General features: G+C 53.0%; 3 protein-coding genes across 5 annotated transcripts; all 3 read left to right on the top strand.

The window, feature by feature from the left end:
* The first annotated feature begins 282 nt into the window (after positions 1 to 282).
* ARID3C (AT-rich interaction domain 3C) lies at positions 283 to 7,730 on the top strand. The gene is made up of 7 exons (XM_088837726.1): positions 283 to 1,441; positions 3,269 to 3,341; positions 5,052 to 5,235; positions 5,392 to 5,675; positions 6,308 to 6,490; positions 6,721 to 6,810; positions 7,263 to 7,730. The coding sequence occupies exons 1-7, from the start codon at positions 1,130 to 1,132 to the stop codon at positions 7,361 to 7,363; spliced, it is 1,227 nt and encodes a 408-aa protein (XP_088693852.1). The 5' UTR covers positions 283 to 1,129; the 3' UTR covers positions 7,364 to 7,730.
* A 642-nt stretch (positions 7,731 to 8,372) lies between these two features.
* Positions 8,373 to 16,234, top strand: DCTN3 (dynactin subunit 3). Of its 2 annotated transcripts, none has more exons than XM_055427331.2 (7): positions 8,373 to 8,513; positions 11,063 to 11,147; positions 11,980 to 12,066; positions 13,950 to 14,033; positions 14,998 to 15,056; positions 15,655 to 15,714; positions 15,907 to 16,234. In XM_055427331.2, exons 1-7 carry the CDS (start codon positions 8,418 to 8,420, stop codon positions 15,994 to 15,996), a joined length of 561 nt encoding a protein of 186 aa, XP_055283306.1. In that variant the 5' UTR covers positions 8,373 to 8,417; the 3' UTR covers positions 15,997 to 16,234. The 2 variants fall into 2 exon arrangements, with proteins under 2 accessions (XP_055283306.1, XP_055283307.1); XM_055427332.2 differs by having other exon boundaries at positions 15,655 to 15,751; positions 15,877 to 16,234.
* A 1,128-nt stretch (positions 16,235 to 17,362) lies between these two features.
* Positions 17,363 to 19,871, top strand: RPP25L (ribonuclease P/MRP subunit p25 like). 2 transcript variants are annotated; one of them, XM_055427334.2, is made up of 2 exons: positions 17,363 to 17,724; positions 18,471 to 19,871. In XM_055427334.2, exon 2 carries the CDS (start codon positions 18,501 to 18,503, stop codon positions 18,990 to 18,992), a length of 492 nt encoding a protein of 163 aa, XP_055283309.1. In that variant the 5' UTR covers positions 17,363 to 17,724; positions 18,471 to 18,500; the 3' UTR covers positions 18,993 to 19,871. The 2 variants fall into 2 exon arrangements, with proteins under 2 accessions (XP_055283309.1, XP_055283310.1); XM_055427335.2 differs by having other exon boundaries at positions 17,594 to 17,724; positions 18,468 to 19,871.
* Positions 19,872 to 26,957: the final 7,086 nt, after the last annotated feature.

The following is a 26,957-nucleotide window of genomic DNA, read 5'->3' as shown; positions in this document are numbered from 1 at the left end:
TGGCTGCATGGAGGGTGGGAGACACCTGTTGGGGGGCTGGAAGCCGCAGAGCCCCCTCCACCCGCCTCCCGGGGCCTCCCCATGCCTCCCCGCCCGCCCTGCCCCGCTCGGGTCCCGCCCTCGCGGCCGCCGCCAGCAGAGCAGCGAGTGAGCGCACGGAGGCCGGAGGGGCGCGCGGCGGCAGGAGCGCACGGCAGGGGACCCTGCGCAGGGAACCGAGCCGCGACAGGGGCCGCCCGAGAGGCGGGCTGAACGGAGGGAGCGCCGTGGAGACTACGGGGGCAGCGGGCCGCGCCAGGCTGGTGAGTATGGCAGCTGGGAGCCAGGGAGCGGGCGAGGAGACCCCGGCGTCCCCGGCCCCGTCCCCTGGGGTCTGTCCCGGGGATCCTCTGTTCCCGCTCCTCCTCGGTTCTAGTCCTCAGCCTCTCTGCCCCGTGTCCGCCTTTTCCCCTTGGCTATTTACTGTTTTGCCCTGTCTCTGTATAATCTCTTTCTTCTGTCTCTGTCTCCTGCTGCGTCGGTCTTCTCTGGTCCCTCTCTACCCTCGTCTTACGATTTGTCTGCCTGTCTCTCTGTGACTCTCCCTGGACAGCCTGTCACTCAGGTCTTTGAAATTTATCTCTTGATCCTCTATCTCCTACCTTCCCAGTCTCTCTATCTGATGTCTCTATTAATCTCATCTCTCCCCATCTGTCTCTGCCTGAGATCTCTGCCTCTCTCCACCTTGGTTCCTCGCAGTCTCTTGTCTCTCCCCGTCTCTCGGTCCCGTCTCCACGTCTATCCGCACGTCTCCCTGTCATTCTCGCCCTCCCCTCCATTTCTCTCTGTTTCTTGGTCCTTGTCACCTTCTTTGATCTGCTCAATCTCTACCTGTGCTCTGTCAATGTCCGTTTCTGTCTCTCTGGGCCCGGTTCCTATCTCTCCTGCTCTTTTTACCTCTCGGTGGATTTCTGAGAAGGCAATCTTTCTGACTTTTCATGACCGCCCTGGTGCTTCCCTGAATCCATGACCACCTCCCCTTGGTTGGATCCAACACCCATCATTCCCTCCCCCACAGGCAGCCCTTTCCTCAGGGCCCCGCCTGGTGCCAGCCCCTCCACCCGTGGGGGGACTGCGCCTGGAAGCTGTCATGGAAGCCCTGCAGAGACAGCAGGCAGCCAGGCTGGCCCAGGGGGTGGGGCCATTGGCCCCTCCACACCCACCAGCACCACCAGGGCCTTCTTTTCCTGGATCCCGCACCCTGGAGGCCCCTGAGAGGGGGTTGGGGGAGGTTGGAGCTGAGGAAGAAGAGGATGGCCAAGATGAGGAGGAAGAAGAAGCTGGGGCAGAAGATGAGGCAGCCGAGGAGAGCCAGCCAGGGACCCGGGGCAGCAGCTCACCTTCCAGCCAGCCCCCTGGACCTCATCCCCACGAGTGGACCTACGAGGAGCAGTTCAAGCAGGTAGGACCCCCTCAATGTCAGGCCCTCCCCCTTCCTACTCTGGGCAAAACAGAGCAAGGGGATTAATAGCACACCCACCCCCACTGCGCTCTGCAGGATGGAAGGACAGGGATAGAGATCTGGAGAGAGGCAGTGGGAAGGCAGGGAGAGACAGTGACAGGGAGGGAGAGACAGACTCGCTGAGAGATGGAAAGAAGGCGCACACCATGAGGTGCAGGAGACACCCAGAAAAATGGAGGCCGACAGACTGAAGGCACTTGTTGTTGAGGCTGGAAGGGCAAGTGGGAGGGGTGTAGGAGTCTTCAAGAATTCTGAGGGAGGGGGCTCTGGGAACTGGGGATTCCAGTGCCAGCACTATGCCTCCTTCTCCACATCAAGTCACAAGGTCAGAGTCCAGGGACCAGTCGGGGTGTCCTGGGTTGCCCACCTCTGTCTTTAAAAGTGGAGTGAAGGTTGCCACTCCTTTGGCAAGCTGATATCCACCTCGTCTCTTTCTTGTCCCCTTCTCCCCATCCAAATCCTCTTCCTGGCCTGAGTCCTGTGGGGTGACAGTTGCCAGCCCATGATGACCACGACAATCACAGTGGGACTGAAGGGCCCCTGGGCAGCTGGGAATGACAAGACCTTACTCACAGCGCCTTAATTTGAGGCTCTTCATCCCCTCAGAACCCATCTGGATGTTATTCGAAGGCACTACTCTAGGCTGTCATTAGAAGGTGTTATGCAAGGCACTGATTCTAGGTGTGCTATTCTGGTGGTGTTACTCATAGGGAGTTGGTTTGGGGTATTTTCCCGAAGTGTTAATCTGTGGTTAGACTCTGTGGCTTTTGTGTAAAACTTGGACTGTTTCTCAGGGCTCTGTTACTCTGGAGATGTGGCTCTAGTGACTATTTCTCCTAGGTGTATTCAAAGGCTTATTACTTGGAAAGCATGCATATTATCTGCAGGTATCCATCTAAGACTTAGGGCTCAGTTCTGGTGGGAGTGTAGATCTAAAGGTGCATCTCTGGGGTTTGTTACTCATAGGTATTTTTTTACTCTGAGAGTTACTATTGGGGAATGGAGTGTTACCTGTCAGTGTTTCTCAGGGATTGTTACTTGGGTAAAATACACTGTTGCCTTAGGGATTGTCCCTCCTTGGGGTATTTGAGAGCTGATACTGGAAGTAGGTGACTGAGAAGGGATGGGAGGATCCCTGGCCTTTCAAGTCCTCACCCTACAGGTCTTGGGTGGTCCAGAGCCATTGGCTCTGTGGTAACTTTTGAAGTGAAGGAAACTGTTCCTGGAGGGAAATCAGACCAGAATGTGGGCTGAGAGGCCCTAGGTCTCAATCCAGCTTTGCTGAGCATCCACCCTGCTAGAGGGATGGGTTAGAGGCATCTCTGCCCCTCATCCCCAATCTTGGCGCACAGACGTGTGATCAGCAAGAAGCCCTTGCACGAATGAATGAGTGAATGAGTGACTCAGCCATATCTCTCAATTTCCTCGATGAGAACACAGCACCAACCTGACTTCCTCCCTGGGGCTCTGAAAGGCAGGCAGAACCTCTGCAGCTTTCTCTTCCCTTACTCCCGAGGTGGGTGGTGTTAACTGCCCAGGGCACAGCACTATTAACCAGTAGAGGGTGTCTGTATGTATCAGGGGGAAAAATAAAAGTGTCCCTACCTGCCCCCAGGGCAAAGAGCTCAATGCTCTCTCAGGAATTCTATGTTTCAGAACCTCCTTGCCCCTTCAGCTGGGGTCCTTTATCCAGGGGTTGGAGTTGAAGGGGGTCCCAGTGGGAGGCGGGGGATACAGAGCTGGGAAATGACCTCAGTTTTTCCCCAGCTGTACGAGCTCGATGCAGACCCCAAGAGGAAAGAATTTCTGGATGACCTGTTTAGCTTCATGCAGAAGAGGGGTGAGTGGGTTGATGTAACGGAGGGACCCTCACGTACCAGGTTCAAGGAAGGGAAACCCCAGGATTTAGTCCTCAGTTTGGGTCCTCTTTGCAGAGATCTGGGCTTGGAAGCACCTATCCTTTGGGTCCTCAATAGCGTCTTTAACCTCTGACCCTGCCCCCCTTCTCCACCCAGGGATTAATTAGTGGGCAGCCCGCTGGCAGGTTAATGAGTGTGGGATCAATTGGGAAGGTGGGAGGGTGAAGTGGTAGGGGGCTGGCCTGGGGTGTGGGGGTTTCCAGAATTGGGGGACTGGGAGTGCCTTGGTTCTCTTCCCTGGCCCTTCCTTCAGCCTTGTCTCTCCTCAGTCTCCCCTTGCTTCAGGCAGGAAACATCCAATGTGTTTTGCAGCAGGAAGGTCTGGAATTAGACGCAAGGAAGGACTTCTTGAGGGGTAGGGGGTGCTGTGGAGGAGAAGGAATTCCTTTCCAGAAATCTCAGAGCCAGAAGTGAATGCAACAAGGGTCCATGAAGGGATCAGGGTGGGTGGCAGTCCATCACTTCAGCTTCTCCCCAGATTCATGGGTCCAGAAGACTGACTCATTATCTCTCTCTACAAAGCTAATTAACTCACTCCTAGAGCGGCCTGATAAGCTGCTAATTAACTGGCTGCACTGGCCCCCCCACCCCTTAGTGCAGCTGGCAGCCAAAGTCCCTCAGGCCCCCACCCCAGGGCCAGGCCAGCACCCTGCGCAGGTCCCTTCCCAATCAGGGACCCTCAGTGGGACTCCAGGGCCTTTTGCTCCCCAGGAAGGCTGGGTCATTCTGATCCCAATGTCCCCTCCCTGCCCCTTCCTCCTGGTATCCCCTCCACTGGGTGGGGTAGTGAGGTCTGAGCAGATCCCAGCCTCTCTTCCCCCCAGCTCTGCCTCCCTCAGGTCCCTGCCTTACTCTGATCCCTGTGCGGGGGAGGGTGTCCCGCGGGGCCGATAATTTCCCCCCATTAATCAGACCGCAGCTAATTGTTCGGGTCCAAAGGCGGCAGCGGAAGGGGCCGAGATCGGTAAGGAATTAACTGGGGCCCATCGCTCAGCGCAGACAGGCCCCTTTGTCAGGACCGGCCTGCGGGGGCGGCGGGGACTGCGGAGTCGGCGAGCCGCGGCGGGGGCTGCTTCTTCCATTCACTATCCCCCGGCCTCTGCAGCCACCCCGGGGCCGCTGCTTAGAGGAGTCTGACTCTTCAGCATGTCAGGAAGTCCTTCCTATGGTCTACCCCAGGGGGCGGCAACCTAAAGCCAGGAGGCCAAATCTAAATAAGGGGAAAATTTGAAAGACGAATAACCTCTCTGGACGTGTGAAATTTGAATTTAAGAGTGTGTAAATAAAGTTTTATTGGACTAGAGCCGCGTTCATTCCTTTAAATATCCTCTATATTCTATTCCTTTAAATATCCTTTCAGCCTGCAATGGCAGAATGGAGTAGCTCTAAGAGACTGGCCCGGAAAGCCTAAAACATTTACCATTTATTTGGCCCTTTACAGAAGAAGTTTGCCACCCTCTAGTCTAGCCTCCCGTCCTTCCTGCTACAGTGGAGGCTCTGGGGGCTGTGGGCCCCACCTGCAATCCCACCTCCCCATCGCCAGGGCCTCGCCAAGATAGGTCCAGGCAGCCGATTCCTCCACTCTCTGAGGATGCCGGCAGACAGGGTCTCAGTGTCCTGACTCTCTGCAGGGACACCCGTGAACCGTGTGCCCATCATGGCGAAGCAGGTTCTGGACCTGTACGCGCTGTTCCGCCTGGTGACGGCTAAGGGCGGTCTGGTGGAAGTCATCAATCGCAAGGTGTGGCGGGAGGTCACACGCGGCCTCAGCCTGCCCACCACCATCACGTCGGCCGCCTTCACTCTACGCACCCAGTGAGGCCAGGCGCGCGAGAGCGGTGGGAGCGAGGCGCGGGAGCTGGGGGCCGGGGGCCGGGGGCTTGGGGGGTCCCCCCGAGTGTTCTTGTCCGGGTGTGAGGCGTTATCAGCTGGGTCCAGCCTCCCACCCCACCCAACCCCGTCCGCTCCTAGGTACATGAAGTATCTGTACCCGTACGAATGCGAGACGCGGGCGCTCAGCTCCCCTGGGGAGCTCCAGGCTGCCATCGACAGCAACCGGCGCGAGGGCCGTCGTCAGGCTTACACCGCAGCCCCGCTCTTCGGCCTGGCTGGGCAGCCACCTCGGGGCACTCCTGGCCCCGCCCCTGAGCCCGGGCCAGCCCCGCCCACTCCCGGCCCACGCTCTGCTCATGGCCCCGCCTCCGGCCTGCCGGCCCACGCCTGCGCGCAGCTAAGCGCGAGCCCCATTAAGAAAGGTGTGAGGGTAGAGCGGCTGAATTTTGAGATTCATGGGGTCGCAAAGAGTCGGACACGACTGAGCGACTGAACTGAACTGAACTGAAATGAGGCCTAGAAGGGTGCTGAGATAAAGGGAACATTAAAATGTGGGAATTCTGAGGTCTGGGAGGCATCGAAGTATGGGGACAGGAAGAACTGATGCGCACTGAGGTTTGGTGCATGCTAAGGTTTAGGTGTCGTGATGTTTGGGATCAGTGAAACGTTAGGAGCTCTGGGGTATGGGTTGCCGCGCCGTGTGGGGCTGAAGCTCAGGGAAAGGTCCTTTATCCAGAGCAGCTTCATTCCACACCTATTCACTGATGGCTTCTATCTGCATGTGGTTTATCCCTGCTATTTTTCCTGAATTATTTAACAATCAAAAGCAAGGGAATCCCCCTAATTGGACCAACCTAGTCAGGTATATTGGCCTTTTTGAGCTCTTCAGCTTCAGAGCCTGAATGGAACTGGCTGGGAAGAGACTGGATGGGAGGGGAGATTGAATTTGGTGCTTGAACTTGGGTAACCTCCCTTGGTCCCAGGCCTGTGGGGTGAATTAGATGCAGGGACAGAGTTGTTTGGGCCAGGGGAGCTAACTGATCTTTTTTTTCAGAGGAGAGCAGAATTCCCACCCCTCGACTGGCACTGCCTGTGGACCTGGCCTTTGGACCTGCACGTGAGAAGGTGGCACCAGAGGAACCCCCAGAGAAGAGGGCTGTGCTGATGGGGCCCATGGACCTACCTCGACACAGTGCACCCCCCAGTTTCCTGTCCCGTGGCAAGGTTCCCCTTAGGGGTGAGGAGGGACTTGTTGCTGAGAGGGCTTAGGGCCTGTGGAATGAGGGAGGACAGACTCATCACCCAATAGACATTGGAGGTGGGGCAGATAGTTCCCTCAGCAGACACTTCTGTGATTACAGGTGTGGGGCTGAAGTGGGATGGGGGCTGTCTACAGGGATGGAGGGGGGAGCTTGTAGCTGAAATCTAATTCCCCAAAATATGACTTCCCTGCTCCCTTCGGGACAGAAGACCGGCTGGATGGGCCTCTCAGTCTGGCAGGCACTGGTATCAGCAGTATCAACATGGCCCTAGAGATCAACGGGGTGGTCTACACTGGTATGGGTCCAGTAGGCTGTTTCTGTTCGCATGAGGTCAGGGGTATTTATGCCGGCATGGAGGTTTTAGACTTTCTCTACTAGCATGAGGTTCAGGGATATCCAAACCTGCATGGGTAACATGGGGTTCAGGGGATTGCTACACTGGCCTGGATTAAAGGGCATGTCTACATGGCATGGGGTCCAAGGCATGACCTCTCTGGCATGAATACCATGGGATGTCTCATCATGGGCTTGTGTATCAGTGTAAATGTGTTTACATGTTGGAGGGTATCTATATTGGCACAAGAGTCTCTAACTGACTCAAGGGACTTGTCCTCGTTGGTTGTGACAGGGCTTTGTGTGTGATATTCTAGCAGTCAGGACACTGACTTTTGTTTCCCTTTTCTATTTCTTTGCCTTACCTTTTCCTGCTTGTCTTTGCCCTCTACCAATTCCTCATTTCTTTGCTAGGTGTCCTCTTTGCCCGTCGCCAGCCTATACCAGCTTCCCAGGGCCCAACCAACCCTGCACCCCCACTCCCGACAGGGCCCCCTTCCAGCACCTCACCCTGAGAACTCTTACTTGAAATTGAGAGTCCCGACCCCATTGCTGAGGGGGAAGAAGACCCAGTCTTCCAGCGTGCCCATTCTAGGACCCAGCCCTGGGAGGTGACCACTACCCACCCCGCCCCCCCCCACTGCCATATGGACTTGAAGCCAAAGAGATTTCTTTTGATGTTACATCTACCTCATTGCAAAAGGAGGGCACTTCCTCCCTGGCCAACTCCAGCAGCATCTACCAAAGAGTTCTTCCCCCAATAATAATAAGAGTTCTTCCCATCATCTCATGTGCTCCCCTGTGCCAATATCATCTCTAGAACGCCACCTCCGCGAGTCAGACCTGCATCTCTTCAGGAGCCAGGTGACGGGAAGGGTTGGGTTGTTGTGAAAGAGATGTCCCTCAGTTCATTTCTGGATAATAAAGCTGCGATCCCTCCCTCTCCAGTGCCTCCTCTCCTTCTTGTTTGGGTCTGTGGGTTGGGGAGGAAGGGGAATTATGTGGTATACACAGACTGTTGTTGGGCCAGGGGTTTTCAGAGAGGAAGACAGAATAGCAAAGGCCATGAATAGGAGAACTCAGTCTCATGAATCAGACTGCCTGAGTTCAAATCCCGATCCTGCCACATCGATACAGTGTTGAGTGTACTTGGGCAAGACGCTTAATCGCTTGAACCTTAGAAGATTCCAAAAGATTCCAAAAGTATCTCATGGGACTTCCTACTATTTTATGGGAATGGACCAATCTTACAATAATCGGTGTATTTATATGTGCAACCTCGGGGAAAGGGCAGGGGAAATCTCTCTGGTACCCTGGAATTGGAAGAAGAGAGGCAAAGTTCGTCTTAACAAGCAGGGGCTGGAAATTAGCGCCTGACAGGTAGCCGTTGCCTAGGTTACCAGACAGCTTTCCGTTGGCCCTGCCTGCCACTTCCGCATCGAAGGGCTGAATCGTGGCGTCACTTCCTGTATGCAAGGGCTCCGGTCCACTCGGATTGGCCCACTTTCTCTATTTGGACGGATGTCCTGCCCTCTGGCTATTCCTGGCTGAGGCGGGGCAGCGGGAGCCATGGCGGCTGTGACTGATGTTCAGCGGCTACAGGCCCGTGTGGAGGAGCTGGAGCGCTGGGTGTACGGACCAGGCGGGTCTCGCGGCTCGCGGAAGGTGAGCGATCTTGGGTCCAGTAGTCCCTCTCTGGGGCAAAGCAAGAGTGGCCTATATGCCTGGTCCTGGAGATAGATGCTGCAGTTCCAGCCCCGTTGCTCTCAACTAGGCCATTGAAAGAAGGCAATGGCAACCCACTCCAGTACTCTTGCCTGGAAAATGCCATGGGCGGAGGAGCCTCGTAGGCTCCAGTCCATGGGGTCGCTAAGAGTCGGACACGACTGAGCGACTTCACTTTCACTTTTCATTTTCTCCAGTGTTCTTGCCTGGAGAATCCCAGGGACGGGGGAGCCTGGTGGGCTGCTGTCTATGGGGTCACACAGAGTCGGACACGACTGAAGCGACTTAGCAGCAGCAGCAGCAGCAGGCCATTGAAATAGCAAAGGTCCGAGACCTCCCAGAGCATATCGAACCCTTGGGATCCATTCCCATGGAGGGAACTGTGGGCTTGAGGTGGGCTCAAAGAGGAGACTCCCGTCTTTACCCTCGCGGGATAGTTGGGGAGACCTGACACACTCGAGAAACTAACTAATGAGTAAGAGCTTTCAGTAAGAGCCGAAGTCACAGTGAAAGAGACGTTGTGGAGCCTTGCCTAATTGCTAAGTGAATTGTGCAAAGAGAGGTCCATGGGACCCCAAAAGAGGCAGACCAGAGATGGATAAGGCAGGCTCCGGGGAGTTAGGGATGAGGTCTGAGAGGGCCAGGATTAGGAGGGAAAAGGACTGAAGTTCAGATATGGACTGTCAGTCCTTCCCTCTAGTGGCTGAATTTTGACAGCTCACTTCCCGTCCATCCCCGTTTTTAACTATGGAAAGACCTTTCACTGAAGGTGGCTGTATTGGGCATACCCTGGAGTTAAGTGCCTCAGAGGTAATGATGTCCATTCGTACACTGCTTGTGGTATTAGTTGTCACCAGATTGTGTCCCATTTGAGAACTGACTTCTCAGAACATTTTTTCCCTTTGACATCTATGATGCAAGTCCTCCTGATTTTCCTCCTGTCTCTCTGGCTGCTTTTACTCAGTAAGATTGCCAGGAGAAATATCAATAACCTCAGATATGCAGATGATACCACCCTTATGGCAGAAAGTGAAGAAGAACTAAAGAGCCTCTTGATGAAAGTGAAAGAGGAGAGTGAAAAAGTTGACTTAAAGCTCAACATTCAGAAAACTAAGATCATGGCATCTGGTCCCATCACTTCATGGCAAATAGATGTGGAAACAGTGGCTGACTTTATTTTTCTGGGCTCCAAAATCACTGCAGATGGTGACTGCAGCCATGAAATTAAAAGATGCTTACTCCTTGGAAGGAAAGTTATGACCAACCTAGACAGCATATTAAAAAGCAGAGACATTACTTTGCCATCCAAGGTCCGTCTAGTCAAGGCTATGGTTTTTCCAGTGGTCATGTATGGATGTGAGAGCTGGACTATAAAGAAACCTGAGCGCAGAAGAATTGATGCTTTTAAACTGTGGAGTTGGAGAAGACTCTTGAGAGTCCCTCGGACTGCAAGGAGATCCAACCAGTCCATCCTAAAGGAGATCAGTCCTGGGTGTTCACTGGAAGGACTGATGTTGAAGCTGAAACTCCAATACTTTGGCCACCTGATGCGAAGAGCTAACAAATTGGAAAAGACCCTGATGCAGGGAAAGATTGAGGGCAGGAGAAGAAGGGGACAACAGAGGATGAGATGGTTGGATGGAATCACCAACTCAATGGACATGGGTTTGGGTGGACTCCGGGAGTTGGTGATGGACAGGGAGGCCTGGCGTGCTGCAGTTCATGGGGTAGCAAAGAGCTGGACACAACTGAGCAGCTGAACTGATTTACCTCCTCATATATTTGATCCTTGAATATCGGCATTCCTTACCCTCTAACCCAAAACCTGTGTGAGATCATTCACTTCCATAGTCTCTCCCTCTATTCAACCCTTTAATACTGGAATTCCTCACCCTCTACCCTTAAAGACTAATCAGTTCAGCCAAGAGGAAGCAATCAGCGAATATATAGTATGTGCTGCTGCTGCCAAGTCACTTCAGTCGTTTCTGACTCTGTTCGACCCCATAGATGGCAGCCCACCAGGCTCCCCCATCCCTGGGATTCTCAAGGCAAGAAAACTAGAGTGGGTTGCCATTTCCTTCTCCAATGCATGAAAGTGAAAAGTGAAAGTGAAGTCGCTTAGTCGTGTCCAACTCTTAGCAACCCCATGGACTGCAGCCTACCAGCCTCCTTCATCCATGGGATTTTCCAGGCAAGAGTACTGGAGTGGGATGCCATTGCCTTGTTTGATAGTATGTGCTAGTGCCCCATAAACCCTAAAGTAGTTCATTACTTCCCCAATCACACATGAAACTCCCCGAGGAGTACATGATTATCTACCCCTTCATACTGAGGATTCCCAGAAAGTGGAGTTGGATCTCTTAATACAAGAAAAGGGGGTGATTGTAGGGACAAGGAAATTTGGAGTCTGAGGAAATGAAGATTCTTTATCTCTTCCAAGCCTCGAGCCAAGTGGTGAATCTTGGAATTAACCTCCACTCCCCTTATAGGTGGCTGATGGCCTGGTCAAGGTGCAGGTGGCTTTGGGGAACATCGCCAGCAAGAGGGAGAGGGTCAAGGTTCTGTACAAAAAGAGTAAGTGTTTCCATGAGGTGCCTGCCTGCCCTCCTTCTCAAGCCTATGCTTCCTGGTTCCCTGCCCAGGCCCTTAAGCCCAATAGGTCACTGGAATTTCCCTTTGGGAATAGCAGGTGAAGACATTTTCCTGATGAAATGGTGAATTGGGGTATGCTTTCTACTTTGTGGTTAAACCCCAAGCCCATGGCAATGTCCTAAGTTATGAGATAAGAGCTCTGCCTGAAAGTCCACTGGGGAAGGAGAGAGGAGGAGTATGGAATTTCCATAGGCAGGGTTCAGGGGCAGGAAAGAAATCAGGCACTGAGTGCCCCAGCCTTGGCTCAGCCAGGCCTTTTTGATTATGTCAGAGCTAGCAACCTGTTCAGTACCTAGAAATCAGATAAAGTTCTTGCATGTCTTGGTGGCACAGAGGGGCAAGGTACCTTCTACCCTTGAAGATAGATCAGTGAAAATGCTGAGGGCCCCAGGGTATTGGAGGCAATTGTGTTCCCAGCTGTAAAGTTTGACTCTGGCCAGCAGGATGGTTAGATAGCACCACTGACTCAATGGACATGAATCTGAGCAAACTCCTGGAGATAGTGAGGGCTAGGGAAGCCTGGCATGCTGCAGTTCATGGGGTCCAAAGAGTCAGACACGACTTGGTGACTGAACAGCAGGTGATCAGAGGGAAGAGACAGGGAAGTGGGGATGGGAGCCTGGTAGACCCTGTGGGTATCAGTTCCTTACTCAAGGCTCTCCCCAAGGCTGACCCTTCTCCTGATATCCTTCCTTCACAAGACTGATCCCCACTCCCCAACCTTATTCCGTTTTCCATCTTGTTACTTTTCTAGTTGAAGACTTGATCAAATACCTGGATCCTGAGTACATTGACCGCATTGCCTTACCTGATGCCTCCAAGCTGCAGTTCATCTTGGCAGGTAGTGCTGGATAGGATGTGCACATGCATCTGGGGGAAGCTGTGCACAGAGATGGCCTCCCTCTCAGTCCTCTCCTGGATGCAGCCTGGGAAGCTGCTCTCTGGAATCTGGACTGAGGCTGGAGGTGGACTTGTGGTCCTCTTGTAGGCACTGGGTACAGTAGACCCTGGAGCCGGCTGCAGACCAGAGTGCCAGCCACTGTGGAAGTGACTCCGGTGTTCTATCTATGGCATGCTTCTAGGATTTTCCTTCAGAACCTTCCTTATTTCTGCTCAGTAGACATAGAGCTTCTAGGAAAGGGTAGGGGCAGAGAGCATTGCCGTGGGAGAGATGAGGATATAAGCGTGGGTTTCAGCATCTTGCAGGTGAGAAAGTGCTGGAATTTCAGAGTTCTAGGCAGGAACTATTGTCTTAGCAATGTTTGCTTATCAGTTAGCTACTCCATGAGGTATGGTTTGCCATCACCTGTGTTTGTTCATGCATTCAAGTGCTCATCTGCTGTGATCTGGACTTGCTAGGTGTGAGGTATACAGCAGTGAACCAGAACATCCCTGAACCACTGCTGTGGCTCAGACACCAAGTTCAGGAGGTCTTCTCCTGCACTGATTCTTGAATCTAGCCTCTCCACCCCGCCCTGTAGCACTGTCTCAGTGTTCATCCCCTAGCACTTTAACAGTTTCCTAAGTCCTCTTCTTATTTATTTTTCTTTCTTTTTTTTTTTCCTTTGTTTATTCCTAAGTCCTCTTCTTGACACTAGTTTCCCACTTCTTGCATGTAGCTCACTATCATCTTCCCAAAACACATTTCCAGCATGCCACAGTGTTTACTTTGGAACCTCAGTGTGTGTGTATCTTTCTCTTCCTACTAGGATAAATTCCTAATTCCTTAGCCTACCATTCAAAACTTCCTGTAGACTGCCGGATCTCCCCTCCCATCTAGCTGTTTCCTATGCTTTCCTTGCTCCAGTTCAGCCAATTGAATTCTTTTTCCTCTACTGATTGACATGCATTCTTGCCATCAGATGACTGACATAACAGTCCTCCGTTCTTGAATGCCCTTCCCACTCTGCAGTCATTGAAACCCCCTGTGCACAGGGCCATCCCAGTCCTGCTGAGCTTGTCACTGGACTCTCCTGTTACTGTCCCAGCTCTCCAGGAACTTATAATTGTGCCTCTCTGATCCACTGAGCACTACCTGCCTGGTATCTTCCACAAGTCTCCTCTTTCAGACTTTCCCAGGAGCCCTTGGGTACTTCAGGTCTGAAGTACTTTGTCTCCTGTGGCCTAGGAGGGGCTCTCTGAATTTATGGATAGGAGGCTAGAGAGAGAGGCCTCAGAGTTAAAACTTGGAGAAAGGTTGGATTTGGAGTCACTTAGAGGCTCCTTCAGAGAAGGCAATAGCAGCCCACTCCAGTACTCTTGCCTGGAGAATCCCACAGACAGAGGAGCCTGGTAGGCTGCAGTCCATGGGGTCGCTTAGAGTTGGGCACGACTGAGTGACTTCACTTTCACTTTTCACTCTCGTGCATTGGAGAAGGAAATGGCAACCCACTCCAGTGTTCTTGCCTGGAGAATTCCCAGGAACGGGGGGGCCTGGTTGGCTGCCGTCTATGGGGTCGCACAGAGTCGGACACGACTGAAGTGACTTAGCAGCAGCAGCAGCAGCAGAGGCTCCTTGGGCTCAAGATAGGTCAGACCAGTGGCATCCAGGAGAGGTGGAAGCAGACTGGGGGAGTGTGCACAGAAAGAAGGGGGCAGTGGGCAGAGTGGCTGACCCCAGCTCCAGGACTCAGTCCTCTCCCTGGCCTGGTCCCCAGCTCCTTGCCTGGGAGTGGCCATGCCTGGGCCCGCCTCACTGCTACTCTCTGTCTGTTCATGCCGCAGAGGAGCAGTTCATTCTCTCGCAGGTTGCACTTCTGGAGCAGGTGGAGGCTCTGGTGCCCATGCTGGACAGCACTCACATCAAAGGTACCTTCTGGGGTTGCATCTCCTCTGCTCTACGTGGGGAGGTAGGTGGATGGGCAGGACTTCCCTGGGCTCAGACTGGCTCTGCTCCTTGTCTTTACCCTCACCTGGGGGTACTGGCCACCTGCACTGGGATTAAAACTGCCAGGGCAGAGAGCTCAGCTTCAGAACTCAGGCAGTTTGGCCCTAAGGACACTCATGTAAGCCCAGTGGCCTCCCATTCTAGGATTCCTTCTGTTTTCTATCCCACCCCTCAGCATCTGTCCTTCAGGGGTTGCAGAGGCCAGGTTTTACTGTAAGAGGCCCTGCGGGGGGTGTGTGTGTGAATGTGTGTGAATTCTTCCTGCCGCACTGCCTAGGGCAGTCCCTGGGCTGGGATTTTGACAAGCAGGCAGTGACTTTAATTGAATCCAGATATCCATCTTGTCTGCCTCTGGAGGTATTTTTCCCAGCTCCCCCACCCTACCCCTGATCAGTTTCCTGCTGAGCATCTGACAGCCTTAAGCTGTGGGCCCAGCATGGTGGCTGAGGCTCAGGGTGTTGGGTTCCAGGTGACCAGCTTAGGGACCTTGCATTTGTCCTCAGCCCACCTGCAGGCTCCCTGTCCCTGGGCCAGGCAGCTCTGGTCCCGCTGGTCTGAGAGCAAAGGAACAGATCCTATTATAATCAAAGCTTTCTTTACCTGCCCTGCTCACAGCACTGGGGTGGGTATATGGGGCAACTCTGGAAACCCCAAGGTTTTGTCTTCTAGGGGCCTGTATCTTCCCCTCCCCTTTGGGTCCTAGAGTGGGACTGGGGTGGGCAGGGAGCCCCACCACCACCACCTCCGGCTGCAGCGGTCGATGAAGCTGGCGTTTGTTTAGCTTCTCCACTCAATACTCTAATCCTGCCGAAGACCTAATAGACTATTGAGCAGTCCCGGGGGAAGGCACAAGCATCATTGGGCAGTGTGCGTTGTGTTTTACAGCCGTTCCTGAGCATGCCGCCTGCCTGCAGCGCTTGGCTCAGATCCACATCCAGCAGCAGGTATGGGAGGGGAGAGGCCAGGTGGGAAAGTAGAGTTGGTGAGGCTCCTTGTCCCCACCCCTGTCTCCTGGGGAAGTAGCCTCAGGAGCTGATGTCAGCTTCAGGGGAAACTTAGGGTTTCTCCTTTGTCTTGCATGCACCTTCCAGAGGGGAAGGGACTTGCCTAGGGTAAAATCTAGGCCTCCTGCCTCCCAGAATAGGGCTATCCTGAGACACCAGAAGACTGATGTTGGGAGGTACCCAAGAATTTCTGGGGATGATGTGTCCTTGACCATAGGTGGAGGAGCTGTTTTTTCACTATTGCCAGGCTCTAGTGCGAAGTTCAGAGAGGGTTCGGATATAGGGGACAGGGGAGAAGGAGGCATATACCAGTAGGAATAGGTCTTTAAATGTGTGGTTCGCTCCCTCTTCCATCAGCCTCAGGACTGCAGTTAGGCTACCCATAGCGGAGCCTGAAAGTGCCTCTTTAGAAATTTGCTCCTTTTAGCTCTGAGGTTAAACATTACCTTTTCTGAGGAGCAAGGGTCCCTGATGAGGCAGGCAGTGGGGAGTGTGGGCTCTGTCTAACGCCTTTCTTTGCCCCGCCTTGGTCCCACAGGACCAGTGTGTAGAGATCACTGAGGAATCCAAGGCTCTCCTGGAGGAATACAACAAGACTGTATCCTTTCTGCTCAGCTGGGCCCCTGAGGAGTGCTGTATGGAGCCTGGCCTTTTATTCCATTCCTAGTTCTGTCTCTCATCCCATCCCAACCAGTCTGTCTGTTCCCCAGCTTCCCCTGCCTTTAGGCAGAGGCAAACATCTCTCTTCTCCCTCTCTCAGATTCTCATTCTCACCTTGACCTGTGACCAGACAATGCTTCTCTCCAAGCAGTTTGTGCAGTGGGATGAACTTCTCTGCCAGCTAGAAGCTGCCAAGCAAGTGAAGCCTGTGGAAGAGTGAATGGTGCTTCCCATCCCAGGGTGGGCTGGGGCAGCGAGGCTCCAGGACCTGTGCCAGCCTGCCCTTGTAACAGAGCAGAAAAGAGGTGGCTCTGTATTTATTGGATTCAAGACCGACCTGGCTGCACTCAGGTGGAGCTCTGAGGTCAGAGGTCTGGTTACTTGAGATTTGCTCTTTGCACTTCCTCCCCTTATCAGTGTCCTGTTCCAGTGACAATAAAACTGTAGAGATCACTGCAGGAGTGTGTTAGCTTCCTGGTCTTGGATGGGTATGGTGGTGGGGATGAGGGTGGTGGAGGCCAGAACTGTCCATCTTCCTAGGAGTTGGACCACCACCTATACTCATCCTAGTCTAGCTTTCTGGAAGATACAGAGCTCTCAGGATGAATGCTCCCATTTGCTTGATGTTAGTGGAACATTTGGTTTTGTATCCATTTATCCCACATTTGCCAAGTACACTCTAAATGTGAGATGCCATACCAGGTGGGGCAGTCACATTTAGGGTCCACCTGATCCCTGCCCTGTACAGGACAGCTGGGGAAACAGGCATGGAATAGGGGAGTGAACCATGTGGCACAAGGGTTCTTTGGGGGCACAGAAGAAAAGGCTGTGGCAGGTAGCCCTGGAGAGTGATATTCAGGATCTTTGAGAACCAAGGGAGCAGCATGTGCAAAGGAGAAGGGAGCCTCCACGTTGCTCTCCTGGCGCTATAAGAGAAGGGGAGCCTAAAAGAGGATGCAGAGGGTTTTTGGGCGAGGGCGGGGCGGTGGTGTGGCTGGAAAAGAGGGAGAGTTGGCATATTAAAGAGCAGAGAAACCGATGGCACCTCACTCAACCAAGTGTTTGCTGTCCCCTTATGGTCTCCGGGACTGCTGCGGCTCCAGACCTCTTTATGTCGGCCTGCCCGCCACCGTTCCGGCGCGGTCTCATTGGCATCTCAAATCCAACACGTCTGAAACTCTGAGCCATCCTAGACTCTTCCCTCCTCCATCCGAACAGTCGCCAAACCCACCTCATGGTATCTGCCAACTTAATTTACTTCTCCCCATTCCCACTGCTGTTTCTCTGGCTCATTCTTTCAACAAATGCTTTAATAAATATTCGAGCACTTATAGGCGGGGCAACTTGCGAAGCGCCGCGGACATGCCCCTGGGACGTGCGGCCAGGAGTCACCAGAGGGAGGCCCGAGAGCTGCGCACACGAACAGGTTTGACTTGCACCTTGATGAAAGCCCCCTGTGGTTCGCCAGTGCCCATAGGGTGACGTTAAAGTTCAGAACTCGTGATCAAGGCTCTCGCCCCCGCAGCAGCCACATCACCCGGCACCTCTAGCTCCGGTCCAAAGAGAAACCCGCCACTCTGCCTCTGCTAACTGCGGTGTGCTCAGCGGGTAACGCCCGCCCTGCATCCTCTAAGGGCCAAATCCTCATCCTTCCGACGCGGACTTCGGGCGCGGGACTCCTCTGCTGGCCGCTCCTCTCCCCCGCAGCGCTCTCTCAGCTCGCAAAGGAGTGCTCCTTGCCCGGGGCAGAACAGCGAAGACACCCCGCGGGCAACGAAGCCGCGCGTCCGGGCCCCGCTCGCTCCCCGGCGTCCGGCACCTCTCGGTTTGCAAACCCGGCCCCTCAGGCCCCGCCCCGTCCGGCGTGCGCGGCCCCGCGCCCCCGGCGCGCTCTCGGCCCGCGCCATCTTGGCTTCAGATCGAGCGTAGGGAGTGCGCGGCCGCGGCGGTGAGAGCCGGAGCCCTGCTCGGCGGGGGCGCCTGGAGGGGCGAGGAGGAGAGGGGAGGCCGGGTGCTGGGCCTCTGCGGTGGCCCGTGGCGGTGGGGACCACGGAGCCCGGCCTCTCGCGGCCCCGACGCCAGGGGTGGCCCGAGCAGCCCTTTGGCGTCAAGCCTCTGCTTCCCAGTGTCTGAGGGACCCTAGGTTGGGGGGATCGACCCTGGAATCTCTGGATGAGAGAGGGGTGCCCGACCCTGTCCTCCGGGTCCAGGAGTTGGGGAGGGGATCGTTTCTGTCTTTGAGGAGCTTTTGGATGAGGGCTCTTGGCTCCGTTTGAGGGAGCGTGGGGGTTGGGTCTTGGCCCTCACCTCTGGGAGTACGAAGTGAGGCGCCTTTGCCCTGTCACCCCGTGGGGAGCCCAGGGTGAGGAGCACTCAGCCTTGTGCTCAGGGAGTCTCGGGTGAGGGCCCGGACCCAGTCCCCAGGAGCCCGAGATGAGGAGGTTCATTCCCAGTGCCAGGGAGCTAGAGATGGAGGGGCTTGACCGGTGTTCAGGGTCGGTGGAGGGTTATGGCCCTGTCCTGAGGACTGGGGTACATCCCCCTCTAGGGGGAGGCAGGCATGACCCCTTGTCCTGGGGATGAGGGGTTTAAGGTCCCGTTTCTGGGAAATCTGGGCGGAGCAGCGCCCTGGGGAGGCAGGGTGGGAGTGGCCTGGGACACAGTGCCCACCATCCTCTGACTTCCCTCCAGCAGGGCAGCTAGGCGGACACGACAGCAGGCTGAATGGAGCACTACCGGAAAGCTGGTTCTGTGGAAGTCCCCGCACCTTCCCCGATGCCCCAGCTGCCTCCTGATACCCTGGAGATGCGGGTCCGAGCCGGCAGCAAGATCCGCAACCTCTTGGGCCTGGCGCTGGAACGGCTGGAGGGCGGCAGCGCTCGCCACGTGGTATTCTCAGGCTCTGGCCGGGCTGCAGGCAAGGCTGTCAGCTGTGCTGAGATTGTCAAACGGCGGGTACCAGGCTTGTACCAGCTTACCAAGCTGCGCTTCCTGCAGACCGAGGACAGCTGGGTGCCTAGCTCACCTGACACAGGCCTGGATCCCCTCACGGTCCGCAGCCATGTGCCTGCAGTGTGGGTGCTGCTGAGCCGAGACCCCCTGGACCCCAATGAGTATGGCTACCAGCCTCCTGGGGCACCCCCTGACCTCGGGCCCACACCTGCCTCCAGCTGTGGCCCTCAGCCTAGAAGAAGGGCTCGAGATACCCGGTTCTGAGGACTTGTGGGCAAGCTGTTGTCTAGACTGAGTGTCTAGGATGGCTGTACCTTTGAGAAGCCTCTAACTGCTCAAGGTCTCCAACAAAACTTGAGTTTACGAAAGTGGGCCTCCCTTTCCTGCTTCCTCTTCGCTCTGGCTCCTGGAAAGGGACTTTTGTGAAGAGTGACAGGTGTGGCGTCTCTGCCGGCTTCTAGATTGCTTAAGAAGCAACATTCTAAGTCAGTGTGTAGGTCAACTTGCCACAGCATAAATAAAATACAATATTATGTGAAGAAAGAAGGGTTACTTTGCCTTCTACATACAGTGCCTCTCATCTGTCTTCTGACAGAGATCCAAGGAGTGAGTTAGGAAATAAAGGCTCTATTTGTCTGATGAACCTCTGCTTGGCCTGCTGTGTGGAAGTGGGATTAAGGGGAGTGGGAGTCCCTGCCCTTGACCCCCAGGAGCTCCCAGTCTGGAGACAGGAAAAGTACCCAGATGGGTGCTGGGAGGATCTGGACTGAAGAAGCAGCCTCAAGCAGTAACCTGTCTAGATCCCTGGGTAGCTCTGTCTGCTTCCTATTTGGGGCTGGTTGAAGGACTCTGCATTTTTCTCCACCTGCAGCATAGGGACATACCTCGTTTTGTTGTGCGTCGCAGATACTACATTTCTTACAGAAGAAGTGAAGTTTTGTGGCAAGCCTGCACTGAACAAGTCTGGCAGCGCCATTTTTCCAACGGTGTTCATTTCGTGTCTCTGTCACATTTTGGTAATTCTCAAAATATCTCAAACGTTAATTATTATTCGTTAGAGTGATCCATGATGTTACTACTGCAACTCAGTGAAAGCTCAAATGATGGTTAGCATTTTTTACCAATAAAATATTTTAAACTTAAGGTATGTATGTAGATTGTTTTTTAGCCATAATTCTGTCACATTCATAATAGACTACAGTATAGGGTAAACATAACTTTTTTTAAGCACTGGGAAACCAGTAAACTTCTGTGACTTGCACTATAGAGATCTTCCTTTTATTGAGGTGGTCTGGACCTGAACCCAAAATGTCTCTGAGGTATGCCTGTATTACAATATAGTGGTTGAGATCATGGCCTTGGTCACCAGACTGTCTGGATTTGAATCCTGGTTCTGCCACTTACTAGGAAGTTACTGCTGTGTGCTTTAGTGTTCTCATCCATAGAACAAGATGTAGTGCTCACCTCATAGGATTGTTATGAGGATTAAATGTAGCAATATACATTTGATTCTTAGGTATCACCTGGGCCTGTATACCCTCAGCTCTCCATATCTGTGGATGTAGAGCTCGTGAATACAAACGGCTGATTGTACTCCACCTTTTTATTTAAGGGACTTGAGTATTTTGGTAAAAAAAAATCCATGGGGGCTCCTAGAGCCAGTTCCCTGAGGATACCAAGGGATGATTAAATGTTCATTGCCCTCATTATTAATGAGTCAGCTTAGAAACATGCTTTTTCCTTAAAAACACAAGCTCAATTCCACATTCCCCCTTCAGTTCTCACCCTTTTTACCCCTAGCAGTTCCTTTTCTGTCTCACCTTGGCTGTAGACTCAGGTTCACCATGGACAGGTCAGGAGCATAAGGAAAGGTGAAGATTGCAGTGGGAGCCAGGGGGCTACAGGAACCGGAGCAGGATCGTGGGCAGTAGTGGACTCAGTGAAGAGTTGAGCAAATTGGGTCTTCCACTGGATTTTATGTTCTCCATTATGTCCCCAGCTTGGGTGTCCAATCACTAGGAAAGCGCAAAGTGTGGACTCTTCTGGGACCATGTAGCAGGGTGGGCACAGCAGTTGGAGGGTATTGAAGTGATGTCTGGCTGAGTCCAGGTAGGTGGGGTTGAAATATTGGAGAGATGGAGTTAGGGGACTGGATGCCTCAATAAGGGCTTAGAGCAGGCATGAGGGGGCCACAGGACCAGCAGGCTGTGGTCAAAACTTGGAACACTGAATCTTTTTCTTTCTAAGGTAAGTTACCCAGAGTGGAGGGGTGAGAGATTCAGGGCATACTAGGTAAGACAGAAAAGCCCTCTGCAGCTTCCTAGCTGGGCCTCTCAACTGCAGAAGGTCATGAAGCATCTAATACCGTCCTAATGGCTGTGGTCCTGACTCAGTGTCTTGCTACCAGCAACTGCCTGACTTCCTCTCTGTGTCTAATTCACGTTTTTTGCTCCTGCTCAGCTTCTGCATATTGCCATTTCTTTGAACATCTCTACTTGCATGTCCTTTACCATCAACAGCCCCCTGTGTATCATTGGTCCCCAGAGATTTGGGACCAGGCTTCTTGCAGACTATTGATCTTTGGCTCAGCATCCCGTCTTGATCCAGTGTGTGGCGGCCAGGGTGGAAAGAGCATGTGAACTAAGCGTGGTGACTGTGTTGAGGGAGTGATTTAGTAAGGCAGCATCATAGGCTCTGGGATTCACAGGATGGACTCCCCACCAGGCAGCTCCTCATTAAGGTACCACCTGGGGTCTTGATGATGGCAGGGGGAATGTGGAGGGAAACTGAGCTGCAGTCAAAATCCCTTGAGAAGAACAGGATCTGCCACTACTCGGAGTATCAGGAGATAGGACACAGGCTGAGGGAGCAACGGCTAGTGAATCTGGGGCCTTTCCCCTCCTTGGCCACTGTGGGGCCCAAGTGAGTCCTACCAGAGGAATGGCAGGGAACAAGCCAGAGTGAGGCCTTCATAATCAGAAAGCCTGACCAAGCTTAGGAGGGAGGGAGCATAAGTACTATGTACATTTGCCAATTCAAGTCTCACTTTCTCCTTAATCCACAGTAATAGAGCGTCTTCCTCCATAATCTCTTAGAAAAGGTAATACCTTGGCACAAAAGGTAGGGAAGTGGAGATAGAGTTTTCAACAAACTATTGTGATGGGAGGAGAGAGATGATTCTGGGATACAGAGAGTTTTATTTGTTTATTTTTAATAAATTAGTAGACTAGTTTGTAGGCTGATGGGGGAAGCCAGTAGGGAAAGGAAAGGAGATGCAGGAGATTGTGGCTAACTCAGAATGAGATTCCTGGGGGTGATGAAAGGGAATGGGTCTTAGAGCGGGGAGGTACGGGCCTTGTAAAGGGCAGAGGATAGATGTCTGCCTGTAGCAGGAGGGACAGAGTTGAGGATGACTATAGAGGTAAAGGTGAGACATGGAATTCAGAGTTCAGAGGCTTCTAATCTCAAAGCAGGAGTCCAGCTCTGCTGCTGAGAGTGGAGCAAGGAGGCTGGTAGAGAGTTGTTTCAACTGGGGAAGACAGCTAGTGAGGTATAGGAGGATGACCAGGCAGAGCGAGAAGCCCAGATGAGGTTGGTGACCATGAACTTGCAATATCATCAGTCAGAGTTCACTCCAGCAGCACCCACAGGTCAAGTGAAGACTCAGAGGAAGCAGGAATAGTGAGACTGGCAAGAGAGTGTATGTGAAGAAGCTCCAAGGAATCCAGCCTAGGTCGGGAAAGAAGTGAAGATAGAATGGGGCAGGGGTCAGTGGCATAGAGGTCCTTATAAAAATGGGGTGGAGTGAGGTAGAGTATGTGAGAGAAGTGGGACAGAGTATTGTATGCTTCCCTGGTGGCTCAGAGGGTAAAGCGTCTGCCTGCAATGCGGGAGACGCGGGTTCGATCCCTGGGTCGGGAAGATCCCCTGGAGAAGGAAATGGCAACCCATTCCAGTATTCTTGCCTGGAGAATCCCATGGATGGAGGAGCCTGGTAGACTACAGACCACAGGGTCAAAAAAGAGTTGGACACGACTGAACGACCTCACTTTCAATTTCATCATAGTGGTACCAGTTTCTAGGGCACCCATGACAAAGGACCACCAACTGGGTGGCTTAGAACAACAGAACTGTTCTGTCTCACAGTTTTGGAGACTAGAAGCCCCAGATCAAGGTGTCAGAACCATTTCCCTCTGAAACCTGCCTGGGAATCCTTCCTTAATGCTTCCTAGCTTCCGATGTGCCAGCAGTCTTTGGTCTTGGCTTTTAGCTGATTTACTCCAGTCATCCGTCTTCACATCCGTCTTCACGTTTACTCCAGACACATCTGTCTTCCCTTTGTGTCTGTTTCTGTCTCCAAATTTCTCCTTTTTATAAGGACACCAGTCATATTTGACTAGGGCCCATCCCAATGGCCTCATTTTAACTTACCTCTGTAAAGATCCTATTTTCAAATAAGGTCACATTGTGAAGTACTAAGGGTTAGGACTCCAACATATTTATGGAGGGATGCAATTCAACACTTCATAGTAGCCAAAGAATGAAATTAAATCAGTGAGTTTGAGAGTTTTAGGAACTGGCAGGACTTGATAGTGGGCATGAGAATAGATAGCTGGTGGTCTAGAGGGAAGTCACTGAAGATGAGGTTGAGGAATTTAAGAGGCTGGGGAGGGCGATCGTGGGTATGTTGAGGAGGCGGGAGCATCCAGTATAGAATGTGCTGAGCATTCTCACTACCTGCCTTAGAGGTGGCATGAACAGTGAGTACCCTTGAAGTGGGGACTTCAGAACAATATGACTGGAGGAGCTATACACCTCCCAAATGCAAGCAGGCGCCAAGTCCTGGCAATTTTGCTTCCTAGTTCTCTCCATCCCCACAGTCTCCGGTGATTTGTGCCCATTGTTGTCTTACAACAGTCTCCTTGCTGGTCTCCCTGCTTCACTCCCCTCTGAGTTCTCCAACAGTCAGGGAACTGGCTGTTCCCTTTGTTTGGAATGCCCTGCCAGATACCTGCATGGCTATCTCCCTGCCTCCTTTAAGGCTTTGCTCAAATGTCACCTCAATGAGGCCTGTTTTGACCACTCCATTTAAAACTGCAGTCAAGCACCTCTGATCTCCCTTACTCTGCCTTTTTTCTTCTTACTTCCATGGCACAGTCCATCTTTGACTCAGTCCCCTTGGACCCTGGGTTCTGGCCACACTAACTCCTTACTCTTCCTACTTGTCATGATATTTTTTTCTGCTTCTGAGTCTTTGGCCTTGCTTCTGAGCCTTTGATGTTGCCATTCTTTCTGCTTAGAGCTCATCAGGATTTTTCAAAGGACACCAGTGGCACTCCCTGTTCAGAGACTAGCTCCTCACTCCCCACCGTTTGTCTGGAGCTCCAGGATCAGCCCCAGTTTGACAGAACATAACCACTCCCAGTTAATGTCTGGCTGCACTTTTGAGTTTGTCCACAAGATGGCATCATTTGCGAAGGAATAACCCATTCCTTCCCTTTGCAGGGTCTGTGCAGTTAGGACACAGAGAGAGGGTAGTCAAGTCTTGAAATTTGGCTTTCCATAAGCTTAGTGACCTCTCAGGGCTTCCCAGGTGGCACTAGTGGTAAAGAATCTGCTTGCCAAAGCAGAAGACATAAGAAACTTGGGTTTGATCCCTGGGTCAGGAGGAGGGCATGGCAACTCACTCCAGTATTCTTGCCTGGAGAATCCCCATGGACATCCCCAGAAGAGTCTGGCGGTCTACAGTCCATAGGGTCGCAAAGTCAGACACGACTGAAGCAACTTAGCACAGGCTTAGTGACTTCTCAGTTATTCAACGTATAGCTAATTATTACCCATAATGTGACAAATATAGTCACTGGGCTTGGAAGCTCCAGCCCCATGAGGGCTATAAGTCATATATATCAGTGATTTCATTATTGGTGTGATGAGTGTAGAAATTAGGCAAGTTCATTAGACTTCAGGAGTTCAGAGTCTCTCATCCAGTCTTTAGGAACAGGCAAAGCTTCAAAGAGAAGGAGGTAGTGCCTATGTAGGATCTCGAATAAGAGCTACGACTATCCTAAGAGTCCAGCGGTTAAGCCTCCATGCTTCCAGTGCATGGGATGCAGGTTCGATCTCTGGTTGGGGAACTGAGATTCTATATGGCATGTGGCATGGCCCTCCAAAAAAGCTGGAAGAAAAGTGGAAAGGACATTCTGTGTAAAGGGCAGGAATGAGCTAAGTCATAGAAGTGAGAAAAGCATAGAAATGATCAATGGACTGTGAAGTTCAAAGCAGGGAGTATGAGGAATGAGGCTCAGAGGTGGGTGGGAGCCAGACTGAAAAGGCCCGAGTGCCTGGCTGAGGAGCTTGCACTTTCTTGAGAGTGATGGAGAGTCTCTGAAGGTGAAGAGGAGGGAGTGGTGGGGGATATTAGATTGCTGTTTTAGAGAGACCTCTGGCTGCCGCAGGGTGGAAAGTGGACTGGGGCACAGGAAGCTGCTGCAGGGATCCAGGGGAGACAGTGAAGCCAAAATTATGGCTGGAGAAGGCCCTGGAGAAGCCCTGCCCAGATTGCAAGAGCTTTCAAGGCTTGGCACTTTGAAAGGGTTCTTGTCCCTAGGCAGCCTCTCCCCCACCATTTGAGCCACCTCAGTCCTGTTCTGGAGACTGCTCTGGGCTCTGTTCTAGCTCCTCGGGTTATTCTTGCCAGAACCCCAGGTCTCTGTCAGTTTCCACGTGGAAGCCACAGTGTCCTCAGTTCCTCTTTGTTGGTGTACCTGCAGCCTTCAGCTCAGCTTAGACCTCAGCCTCTTGAAGGTGATCCCTTCGTGCACTCTCTTCTCTGACTCCAGATGGGAGTGTGACTGAGGGGTCTCCTCCTCCAGGGAACCGGGGTGAGCACTGCTCCCTTGCTGTCATGCCCCTGCCACCAGAGTTCATGTGCGCACACGCAGGTGAGCATGTGCATGCCTGCATGCATGTGTACTGCGGCAGGACCGATGCTGAGAAAAGGGCATCAGCGTCCCTGGAAGCAGAGGGGCCTCACCTGAGGAAAGATGGGAGGGTAGGTAAGTACAGGGGGAATGTTTTGGGAGCAGGGTGAGAGGGGATGTTGTTAGCAGGGTCTGGCAGGGACAAGTCAGGGCCAGTGAGATTGGGCCTGGAGCCATGACAGTGTACTGCAAGCCAGGGGGCATCACAGCCCGGTTTTGAGCAGGGACTGGGAGAGTCACCTTCATTCACGATCTCATGAATATGCACGGAACCTGTTGAATTATGCAGATAGAAAGGATGTAGATGTATATGCAAATTCAGTGCTGCCCTCCCTGTTTCTATGGAAACCAAAGAATAGCAAGGGGGTGGGGGATCCAAACCCTGGAGAGACCAGGCTGGAGAGACTGGAGACCGGGAGACTCTCCTCCGTCACCTGCTTTCCCCATGCCTGCCGTTGACCTCACTCTCTGCCTCATCTGTCTTTGTCCCCCTTTGCCTTGCCCTCTCTCCATCGCTCTGCCTCTCTGGATCTTTCCGTCTCTCTCCCCATCATCCTCATCTCTACTTCTCCCTCCTGTTTTTCTTTTCCATCTCCTAGTCTCTGAGTGTCTGTCTATGTCTGTATATTGTTGACGCCGTGTCAGGGTTCCTCTGAGAAGACAGTTCTCTCTGGCTCTGGGTCTTGCCTGATCATGGTCCCTGCGTCTTTAATTCCCTAGCTCTCCCTCCTTCCGCATCTCCCTTTCTGTGTCTCTGACTCACATCTTATTTCCCTGCATCTCTATTTCTGTGTCTGACTCTGACTGCGTCTATGTCTTGGTCTCCCTCCCAAGCTTCTCTCTCTTCTCTTGTGCTCTGTCTCTCGGAGCCCCTCATCCCAGTGCTTGGTCTCCATCTGATGGGAAAGACAGGAAACTGCACATCTGTCCTTGCCTGATGGGATGCTCCCGCCCTGGCCCAGCTGCCAACATGTTCAAGGATTCCTCAGCTCTCTCCCCACATAAACGCCTGTTTTTGGTCTGGCCCCTGTCACAGTGTTGGCACAGGATCCCCGTGACAGACCCAGGCTGGCTGCCAGGACATCAGGGCTCCCAGCCTCTGCCTGCTGTGTGACCCTGCCTGGTGTGTCTCCCTCTCTGGATCTGTAGCTCCAGCTCTCGCTCTGCGAAGCTGGCGAGCACCTTGAGACAATGATGCACTGGGAATAGGGAATTGACCTCAACCCTGGCCTTATGCCCAAGGGTTGAC

Source organism: Moschus berezovskii, chromosome 7 (assembly GCF_049115385.1).
Source record: "Moschus berezovskii isolate FMDL1 chromosome 7, NW_MosBer_1.0, whole genome shotgun sequence".
Classification (NCBI taxonomy): Eukaryota; Metazoa; Chordata; class Mammalia; order Artiodactyla; family Moschidae; genus Moschus; species Moschus berezovskii.
Note: the sequence above shows the minus strand (reverse complement) of the source record. Positions and strands in the feature narration are given on the sequence as shown.